The sequence below is a fragment of the Micropterus dolomieu genome, linkage group LG22 (assembly GCF_021292245.1).
Source record: "Micropterus dolomieu isolate WLL.071019.BEF.003 ecotype Adirondacks linkage group LG22, ASM2129224v1, whole genome shotgun sequence".
Classification (NCBI taxonomy): Eukaryota; Metazoa; Chordata; class Actinopteri; order Centrarchiformes; family Centrarchidae; genus Micropterus; species Micropterus dolomieu.
In genome coordinates this window covers 11,469,386-11,480,522 of record NC_060171.1, presented here as the reverse complement: position 1 = coordinate 11,480,522, position 11,137 = coordinate 11,469,386, and the positions used below count along the sequence as shown (strand labels likewise).

Genomic DNA, 11,137 nt, shown 5'->3' with positions numbered 1-11,137 from the left:
AAAGTATCAAGTTTCTAGTATCAAGTAAGCATCAAAATATATTTAAAGTACCAAAAGTAAAAGTACTCACTAAGTAGAATCACCCATTTGAGCTTATCATATTAGGATTGTAATTATTGATGCATTAATGTTCCTTTAATGTGGCAGCTGGTAAAGGTGGAGCTAATTTTAATTAGTTTATATACTGCTGGGAAACTGCTGCTGTGCAATGAGAGACAAGATGGAGTTGCCATCTCTCCACTACCTCCTGCTCCTCCATGCACTCCTAACAAGCAAGTCAATTACGAGATGGCGCTGTGATTGATCATGCTGCAGGCGGACAAAAGCCCTCAGTTCAATGACAAATATTCTCCTTAGCCGTCCTCGCTTGATTTTGTCTATGACACTCGCTAAGAACACTTGTAATCCCTCAAGTTTCGGGCTCATTGATTACAAAAGGCAGATTCATTTTAATAAAGACCACAATCAATAACCACAACTGTGCACAGACAATATAAAAGTCTTTAATCATAAATAATTGAATCAGATGATAATGGATGAACAGAGGCAGTCAAGTTGTTTGTTTTTGTTCATGTCAGCATCATTGATGAATTAGGTCGATTGGACATTGTGATTGGGAAGGTGTGTGGACATTTATGATGAGCAGGTAATTTGTGTGTGAGTATGTGTGATTTGAAAGACCGACAGAACATGTGAGACAGAGAATATAGCCTGTAAAATGTGATTTTCAACGTGAAACATCACTGAACAAACCCAGTCACCTCAGTCATTTCCTCCTCATGACATCATACAGCCGTCAACAGCATAAAGAGACACTGGTGAGTTTTTAATGACCACTCCAGGTCTTTTCCAGTGTGTGGACAGTAAATAATTAAAACAATTCACAGCTACTTTGACCTCAAGTGGTCAAAAACCTGAAGGATCTTATATCTCCAAACATTAAAGGAATAGTTAGACATTTTGGAGAAATGCACTTGTTTGCTTTCGTGCTAAGAGTAATCTGAGAAAATGAATAATACTCTCATGTCTGTCTGGTTAAGATGAAGCTACAGCCTGCATTTTAGCTTAGTTTAGCATTAAGACCCAACATAAACCACAATATGCCATTTTTACACTTTGGTTTTTCACAAATGAAACAAATGAGACATAATATGTTAAAAAGTGAGCTTTAGAGGTGCTGGTAGGTGAGTTTAGTCACCTTTGGACAGAGCCAGGCTAGCTGTTTCCCCATTTTCAGTCTCTGAGCTAAGCAAAGCTAAATGGTTGCTGGTGGTTGCTTCACATTTAGCATACAGACATGAAAGTGGTATCAGTCTCAATCTAACTTAATGGAAGAAAGCACATAAAGGTATTCCCAAACTTCTCAAAGCACACCCCACCTTTACTACATTCAAATAACATGCTGTGTAGCACAGCTTTTTACACATATCCCACAATGTGCCACAGTGGCATTTAATTGTAGAGGCCTTTGCTTCCACCTGTGTTATGCATCCATATTCTGCCCCCTTGTCCCTGTTGGACTAATTGAATAGGGCAAAGGCAATGACATTCATCATGTAGAGGAGGAACAACCATAAAGGGTAAAGAGGGGCTGATAAAAGAGGGAGAGACAGGCGGCACAACACGCTGTCAAAGCTAAATGCCTCTGGTAGGGACTGCAGGGAAACTGAGGCAGCAGCAGGGAGGAAATGTAGACATCAAGGAAAAGGGACACCAAAAATATAATGTCTCAGGCAGGGTTCTGATCAAATCAGTGCTGCAGCGCTGTAGGCACACTGCAGCTCTTTTTTATATGTTAAAAATGTTGTATAAACTACACAGTACATAAAGCAGCTCTTTAGTATATTCTGCCTCTACCACAGGTGAACAGTGTAAACGCTGCGACAATATGGTGACAAATGGCTTGCAATCAAAATACATGAAGACATGAAATCCCTTGGTATCAATGTGACTGATAATCGGCAACATAACTTGGCAACTAGAAGGCGTTCCACTGAAGAAAACAGACACAAACGGTAAATAGTGAGCTTTTGTTCATAAATTTTGTGTGACTGGTAAGTCGAGGCAGCCGAGGCTACACACAGGTGTTTTGTGTAGCGTGGAAACATCTCTTGAATCTCAAGTGTTTAAAGTTGGCCTATTTCCATCCTCCTCTAGGGTCCTGGTAAGTGGAGGATGTCGTACATTCAATAGAAGAGAGAACCCAAGAGCCCTGCTGACAAATGACCGCCCAGCTGTAATGTGTTTTTTTCTGGGGACACTGTGATGTGAGATTTTCTGTTAAAAGATAAGGCTGGTGATATTCTATATTTTTCTTATTGTCAACAGATCCCATGAAAAAGAACTAAACCAACAATAAGCTTGGGGCTGAGTGTCACAGAGGGTACAGAGGATAAAAAGTATTGAGAGACAGACTAAAACATTGTTGAGCTTGAAGTAGCAGGTATATTTATAATACAACTCCATCAGCTAGAGAAGGCCACAAGATCTGGCTGAAAGCTTTGTTAGCTTCAAGTGAGGATCTTGTGATGAGAACTTTTTTTCACACTAAAACATTGTTGGTTTTATCTTTTCATGGGAACAAAACTACACAATAGCACCAGCTACCTTCAACAATTACATACAGAAGTACAACGTTCACAATAAAGTGTGGTACATAATGTATGAAATAGATTATAATTATGGCAAGTCGTTACTAGTAGCTAAAAATTAAGTACTAGTATCTAATCAATTGTTACTAGTAAAACGGGAATAGTTACAAGTAGCTAATGGAATAGTAACTTGTAACTAATAAATAAGTACTATTAGCTTTTAAATAGCGAAAAGTAAGTTTTAAAGAATAAATGTTAAAACGGCTTGCCATATCATAATGCAGTTCAGGTGCTACAAAGCAATGTCAATAAACCGTAAGAAAAACAAGGATTAAAAAAATCACCACTTCTGTGTCTCTTAGCATGTTTCCTTTGTTCAGTTTTTTGCAGCTGAACTTAATGACATTTTTCACTGTTACACATTAGATCACTTTAATGTTGTGAGATATGAACAAACTGTGTGACAGTTCTGCTTCTGAGAAAGATTGTAAGAACTGTGTGAATTACCCAGAAGCACTAGAATCAGAGCTCTTCAGGGGGAAAAACAACATGCTGCAGAGAGAGCTTGAGAGAGAGAGAGAGAGAGAGAGAGAGAGACCCTCTAAGTGTCATGAGTCATATGCTGATGTTACACAATCAGTCTGGGCCACAAGTTAAGTAACAACAACAGGTACAATGTAGTTGTGTGCTAAGGACATTTGGGGACATTGATTAAAACACTTTTTGCTTAACTCATTGTTGTTAGCACTTTAACCCATCATTAAAATCAGAGTCGTTTTCAGACTCTTCTGTTGCAGCGGCATGTCCCTGATTGAAATCAATAATATAACGCTGAAACATTCTGTGGTGCATTAACAGGAATTTGTGTGCTGCTTTCTGTGAAACTCTGTCTCTCTAACTCTGTCTCCGCCACACAATGAATCATTGATTAGACTTAGAGAAATAACAGAGTTGTGATTATCATTGCAGAGGGCAATTGGGAATGTGTTCAATTCCCAGACAGTTAGTTAGTTTGTTACATGGCTGGGTCCCCTGTCTCCTCCTGAGAAAGAACGTTCCAGTGTCGTGACCGAAAAGTCAAGACGGCTGTCACAATGCCCGCTGCCACCACCCAATAATGCCGGTCCCACGATGGGTGCTTGTCCACTTCGATGGCCATCTATTTTTTGCAAAGTGAAGGGTGATGATGGATGCCGTATGCTGACCTCTTCTGTGTGTCCCTGCGTCGTTGTGCCCTGCACCGCTGTGCCAACCATGACTCCACGAGGCAGCGTCTTCAGAGCCCCTGCATTCTACCCACATCCTCGCTCAATGAGAGTGTTAAAACCTGAGACTTTATTCTGTGTGTGGTGAGCCAGAATCAGAGCACTTACATGCTCTCTGCTTGTAATATGAGTGTCTCCAGGTGAATGAATATGTCGGATCCTGTTGAGACAAAGAATAGTGTCATTTCATTTGAGTTTTTGTACCAGCTTCAGTTTACTTTAAAAGAGAAGAAATACATAAGAGCAGGTGATGGTAAGAACTGAACAAGCAGCCTTGTTCTTTAGAGTACCTTTGTTGTGTTCCCTTCAATAGCTCCTAGTCTGCGAGAAGGAGAAAAAACAGAATCAGCAGCTGTGCTCAAAAACAACCCCACACATAATTCCAGTTTGAATTGAGAGACCTCAGTGGAAAAAAGAGTACTTGTTGTGGAAGAGGATACAAAAGTTAATCAGTTCCTTATTATAATGACCTCAATGAGCAAAAGGACACGACAACAGGAAAACCTTCAGGACTACAAGATAAAACAGTAAGGCAGCAGTTTGTTTCTTAATACTGGTCACATTACAATACAATGTCACTATTTACATTGCTCTGTCAGAAAAGTAGTCGCATAAATGTTGGTCAATTAAGTCAATATCACCACACACTGTATTAGAATGAGAGAATAAATAACGCTGTTGTGGATATCAATAACATGTAACACGTGAGAGCCTTAGGGGAGCCTTACAGGAGTAATGAGGGGCATGATGTTTAAAAAGAAACATAACTCAAAAATATTTTGTTGTACTTTGCCATGGTAAAAGGAAATGTTGTGAATCATGTTTATCTTCGCAAATATGAGTAGCCAAACTTTAATAGTAAAGGGAATGCTTCTCATTAACATTCAGAAAAATAAAAAAATAAAGGTCAATATTACCAAAAACGCTGCAGGCAGGTATGTGATTTCATGAGGAGATGGCTAGGCCACTAGGGTTTATTTATTTCTACGCACCATCTTAAAATAAACTACAGTTTACCACACCAACAGTTAATTTTCTTTGGACGGATACTCATTTTCCAGAATATAGGACGTGCAGTGCAGATGTTTACCTTTACGCGTGGACTTGGACTGACTAGCAGCCACAGTGGTCAGGTCTGCTGGTAGACCTACATACACGCCACCATAGTTCCTGAGAGGAGAGCAGAATAATGTAGCAATTAATAAAAGACAAAGTAGGGATTGAAAGGTACCTCACCTTTTATAAAATATTATATTAGGCTTTGTGTGACGTTGTTATGCATTTGATAATATGCGTGCCTTGAATTTATATCTGAGTTTTGCATCTTGTTATTAAGTAATTACATTAAGATGCTTTGTACACACAGATATAAATGTAAAAAGCATGGTGATTTGATGCTTTTATAGTCTATCCATCCACATTTCAGGTTTCAAAGTATGGAATTAGACGGCTTTATTACCAGTGACCAGTGATACTGGAAATATTGGGAATAATAATGGTAATTTAGAATAACTACCTCTAATATTTATGGGGACATTTTGACTTAAGTTTGCATATGAGTAAAATCTATTCATAACTTAATAATAATACCAACTTTATTTGTAGTGCATCTTTCATGCAAGATGCAGCCCAAAGTGCTTAACTAAAACAGATGAAAATAAACTATAATAAAATAATAGCAGCAACAGCAACAAGTGAAGGTTAAACAGGTTTGATCACAGTACAATCAGTGCTGGGCAAGCTACTTGGAAAATGTAGTGAGCTAAGCTACTAGCTACTCTACATTAAATGAAGCTTCACTACACAGAAGCTACCCCCCAGTCAATTGTAGCAAGCTAAGCTACAGCAAAAGTAGCTTAGTTACATCAAAGCTTCATTTAATTTTTTTATATTTTATAGTTGATACAACAATGATACAAGCATGTTAACATAAATGAAAAGCCAAGTTAAAAGATAGGTCATTAATTTCTTTTAAAAAATTGCAAGGGAATGCGCTGTTCTAAGATCCAAGCGGAGGGTGTTCCACAGTTTAGGGCCATAAAAGAGAAAGCAGCCTCGCCAGATCAGATTTAGGGGCTTCTAAAAGACTTGTTGGGACACAAAATGAGAGGCAGTCGCTGATATATGAGGGTGCTAGATTATGTACGGCTTTGTAAATAAGAAAAAGAAATGCTAAAAGATATAGGTAGCCAGTCATCTAAAGACTTTTTTGACTCATAGAAGGAAAAGCACAGTTGTTACTAATAACATTGACGATAAAAAATACTTATCAATTTTCAGATTCCATAATGCATATGCTGCAAAGCAAATATTGTATTTTTGATCATTATCCAACATCCAACAGCACCAGAAAAATAAGAACTTAAATAGTGAATGCAGTCAAAAATCTGGAGAAAATAAGCAAAACTACCTTCTTTTCTCATCTTCTGCTGAGGGATCTTCTGTCCTGATTGAGAGAAGAAGCATGGGTCAGGTCAGGTCTTACAGGAGCACAGAGGACATAAAAACTCACAATACTGGACTGTGGAAGTGCAATCACGCTGTTACAGAACATTTGAGCTATGCTGCATTAGCCCTGTAGGGAATATTACTAATTCCCTTTTGAGAGTTCTGAGCAACTGACTGCCAATTGTTGTTTCAGGTCTGGAACCAGGCTCCTGAACAACCAGTTTCCAGTGACCTAAGTGTTTTTTTTTACTTGTTTGTTTTGTTGTTTGTTTTGGAGCTGCACCATTATTCACTTTGGTTCTTTTCCAGGAGTGCGAGCAAAATAATGACTTTCACTTTTTGGGTGTATTATTCCCATAATCTTGTCTTTCACATACATCTTGTTTGTGTGTCTGTGTGTGTGTGTGTGTGTGTGTGTGTGTGTGTGTGTAATATATTTCTGTGTAGTAAAGTCCTAGGAAGCTGTGATTAGCTCTTGACTGAGTCAGTAGTGTGCTGCTGTCAGCTCTCGTGGGTCCTGTGCTTGCGGCTCAGATGGTTATCAAGGAACATATACAAACACACACACAGGCACGATTCCAGGAAATGCTTTGGAAATGCTGCCCCTCCCTAAGCTTTGATAAATACTAACTGTTGAAAGTCTGTCCTCTGTATGAAACTTGATGGGTCTGAATTGATAGTTTTTCAAAAGCCAGAAGAAACTTATTGTTAGTTAAACAAAACAAGAGCCACTAGGGGTTCATGGTCAAATATATCCATCCATCCATCCATCCATCCATCGTCAACCGCTTATGGCTGGAGCCAATCCCCGCTGACATCGGGCGAAAGGCGGGGTACACCCTGGACAGGGCGCCAGTCCATTGCAGTGGTCAAATATATATACAATTTAAATATTAATGTTGTTCCATCTACGTGTAAACTCATACCAAAGGCACAATGTATAATTTCAATGTGGCAAAAATAAATAAATATTTATATTTATAATTATTAGTACTGAGCAAAACTTCAAGTAATGTAGAATGTGAAAGGAAGCTTAAAAAAATGCTCAGAGGCCAAATCCTTATTGTTTGACCATATCGATTACATCTAAATTAATTTACATAATAATGAATTTGTTAAACTGATAAACATGGGTTTGTAAATGTAATAAAATATAGAAAAATATATTGTTTTATTGTTGTGTGCACCCATCACTGATTTAAAAACATAAATCCTTTGCCACAACACAGTTCCATACTACATGAATACTACATACAATACATATATGAAGCTCTTTTGTTAAGATGTACAGTGTGATCTGAATGTACACAGCTTGGAGGCCACAGATGATGAGCTTCATAAATACTTTAAGAATGACTGATGTACTTACACTTCCTTGGAGACTTCTGCTGGCCCTGAAAACAAATCAAAACACATCATATAATTAATTTTCATTAGTACTGTGGTATTCACAAGTATTGAAGGAAGTGTGTTACCTCACTAACAAAGAATCCCAGTGTGCTTAAGATCCATGGACCATGCAACAGTTTCTTTCGAAGGCCATCATTCAACACAGATGTTGAACAGACACACAATATACAGTATAATAATTCTCACAAGGCCAGAAACTACAGGTAAATAGGTTGAACAATTTAATAGATATTTAACTGATATGTTATGTTTAAATATGTAAATTATGTCATTGTCGAATAAAAGAATAATTAAAAATGAATAGCAGTGTATAGGCATTTTCTTTGATATTCATTTTAATGCACATATTACTTATTTATACTACTTATTTATTTATTATTTAATGTGTATTTTTATAGGTACAATTACATAGCATGAACCAATTCCACAGCGTTCTACACTACACCATTTATAGCCCTTGTCTGCAATGCCCGTCCCTAGATTAGCCTTTAAAATACACAAAAGTCAACTAGAAAATGCATAAAACAGCACAAAACACAAACGAACAACACAACAATGACACAATAAAATTACCATTAAAGCTTTCAGTGCTAGATTTATATTTCAGTGTAATATTTTTGGTATTGCCACTTTGCTTAAGTTTCCAGTATATCCACTGATAGTGGTTTTCACCATAGGCTACTCACACTCTCTTAACAATTGGCTTTTGTAGTTATCCCAACTTGCCTCTGAAGGGTAACAGAGGACATGTTGTAAACTGACACAAGGCATACAGTGTAAAATGCCTCGATTCCAAATGACACCCAGGGTGCTCATCCAAATGCTGTTTGACTCTTTTATGGTCCGACAACAGCTCATTATTTGCTGAACCACAGGCAGTCCAATGAAATTGATTTGAATCAAAATTAGATCATAATAAATTCATTTGGGGAATAATCTAACTTCCTGTTTGAACATGCTATCACACTGACAACAAAAGCATAAATTCTTCTCTACAATATTTTTTCACGCCACACTTCACTGTGTCACTGTAGAAATGTGTCTTTAAAGGAATAACATGTTATTGTAGAAAAGTAGAGAATCTACATTAGACAGAAATATAGTGAATTTTATCCTTGTAAAAGGAATGGAGGGCCATTTTCACAGTCAATGTTTGAGTCTGCCAACATGACACAGGGGCCTATTCAGTAGCCTGACAAAATCTCATTCATATCCAAGGGTGCATCTGGGTGCATAAGACTAGGGATGAGCAATGTGATACAGACTGCACTGAGGCCGACATTTAAGTCTAGTGAGATCACAGCTTGAAATTGAAACATTCTTGTATGACTTGACTTTAAAGCTTCCTAAATGACCTTAATTATGGTTATGGTTTTGTTATTGTCTGGAAGAACTTCAAATAAACACATTACTACAAATTACCCCTACTTAGCATTTATAAGCAGTATATAAACATTTAATAAAGGTTTATTGCACCCTATAATGTAGTTGTACATATCTATAAAAACATTTTAAGTTTGTTAATGTACAATATTTGTCAACATTTTCTTACTATACTGTCATCTGTTATTTGTTTATACATCAACCTCAACAGGAGGAATTATAGTTATGGACCACTTATATCTGCTTAAAACTACATTATAATGTAGTTTATTAAATGTGTATATACTACTTATAAATGCTAAACAGCTAAGGTAAAAACACTGTTATCAAATAAACAATTTAACATAAAACACAAATGTGTAGTGACACAATTACACATCCTAGGTTAAAATAATATTAAATATGAAGTGCTTTTATCTTATTTCTACAGAAAATAATAGAGTAGGAGACCACTAGTCCACATTTGTCAAAGTGACAGGACATCACGTCTTTGACATTGTGATGAGCACTGACCTCTAAAAAAAAGAAAAATGGATAAGACTAACTGCACAGAAATGGAAGCAGCTGTTGTCCTTCATAGACAAACAAGCCACACTCACAGCAACATACTTAGATGTTGTTTGCAGACAGTGTAACAAGTAGATCATATTTAAAGCAAAAGACAACGCTGGGTCCCCTTTCCCAGTAGCTGTCTCTGGTTAACATGCCTGGTAAGCACTGATTAGGTACCTGCAAAGACACACATTTACACAAGCACAAACACACACCATGCTGCTTTAATAGGCAGTGGTGGTGAGGTAATCCTGCAGATACTTCAATCTAATTATTACCTCAAATTGGCTATGGTGCCCAGAGATTTGCTCAGTATAATTTAAAACAGGTATTCTATCAGCCTAAGCCAACAGAGACAGAGAGATGTGTTATTCAAGGACAAGCCACAACAAAGTAGGATATCTGAACGAGTGTTGGTAAAACCACGCGATACAGTATTTTAGCTCCATACTTTATGAATGAAACCTGCCATTGATTGAATATTTCACAGACGCCTGCTTACAGGCACAGCCAGCAAATGAGGAGACAAAGACAGGTTAATTTCACTGGAACTGCTCATCTTTCATCGTCAAAATCTATGGAAACCATTGCATACGCACAAAGAGAAAGAAGAACACATAAACAAACACAGGTGACATAAGGAGGAATTGCTTTTGTATCAATGTAGACATTAACATTGTAATCACAGTATTAATGTCATTACCATTCATCAAAGCGGTACATTCCTGAGGCTACTGCTATGGTGTGTTATACGAGGATATGGGAGACCCTTTATGATCGACCCACCACTCATAGCTTTAGGAGACCACTGTACTTACACATACACACACACACACACACACACACACACACACACAATACAGAGTGGGAGAATTAATTATATTTATATCATGTACAAAATATATGATGCTATATGGCTGTTTATTTATTTATTATTATTGAAATCAAGACACTGAGAACCACACACACACACACATAGATAATGCACACACACCAACACATCTGAGGACTGTCACTGAATGCAAGGGTAACCCTGATACACTTAATTTACATTCAAAACAGTCACTCCCTTTGATGCAGATACAGTGACAACTCTCTCCCTCACACGCTCTCACATAGATTGTCACACAAACATACACATATACAGATCCACACACATATTCCCTAAAAACGCTCACCCCCTCCTGAGTTGCTCGTGACTGAGGAATTGCCACAACCCATTTTGCATCAATGCAGCCACCGTCCAACCAAAGTGAAGACGCTGAAGAAGGAGGAGAAGGACGAAGAAAAGGCTGAGATCCAAACCACAGTGGGAGAGGGGGAGAAAGTGAAGAGGAGATGAACGTGAGAGAGAAAAAAGGAGAAAGTCAATCAATGTCTCCCACAGTAACACAGAGATCTCCTTTAGGTCGTGTTCCTTTCCCCTCTCTTCAGTTTTCAGTCTCTGCAATGCAATGGAGAGCTGAGAGTGAAGTGAAAGCATGGGGA

General features: G+C 37.8%; 1 protein-coding gene across 1 annotated transcript; it reads right to left on the bottom strand.

Moving 5' to 3' along the window:
* Window positions 1-487: 487 nt before the first annotated feature.
* On the bottom strand, window positions 488-11,137 carry LOC123961628 (overexpressed in colon carcinoma 1 protein). Its single transcript, XM_046037149.1, has 6 exons — window positions 10,828-11,137; window positions 7,674-7,698; window positions 6,267-6,302; window positions 4,947-5,026; window positions 4,147-4,177; window positions 488-4,016 (listed from the first exon to the last, which is right to left on the bottom strand). Exons 1-5 carry the CDS (start codon window positions 10,868-10,870, stop codon window positions 4,173-4,175), a joined length of 189 nt encoding a protein of 62 aa, XP_045893105.1. The 5' UTR covers window positions 10,871-11,137; the 3' UTR covers window positions 488-4,016; window positions 4,147-4,172.

Coding starts and splice junctions, on each gene's coding strand:
- LOC123961628 (XM_046037149.1), bottom strand. CDS start 10,870: ATGGGTTGTGGCAATTCCTCAGTCACGAGCAACTCAGGAGGGG. Junction 7,699..10,827: donor CACGAGCAACTCAGGAGGGG/GTGAGCGTTTTT, acceptor ATTTGTTTTCAG/GGCCAGCAGAAGTCTCCAAG. Junction 6,303..7,673: donor GCAGAAGTCTCCAAGGAAGT/GTAAGTACATCA, acceptor TCTCTCAATCAG/GACAGAAGATCCCTCAGCAG.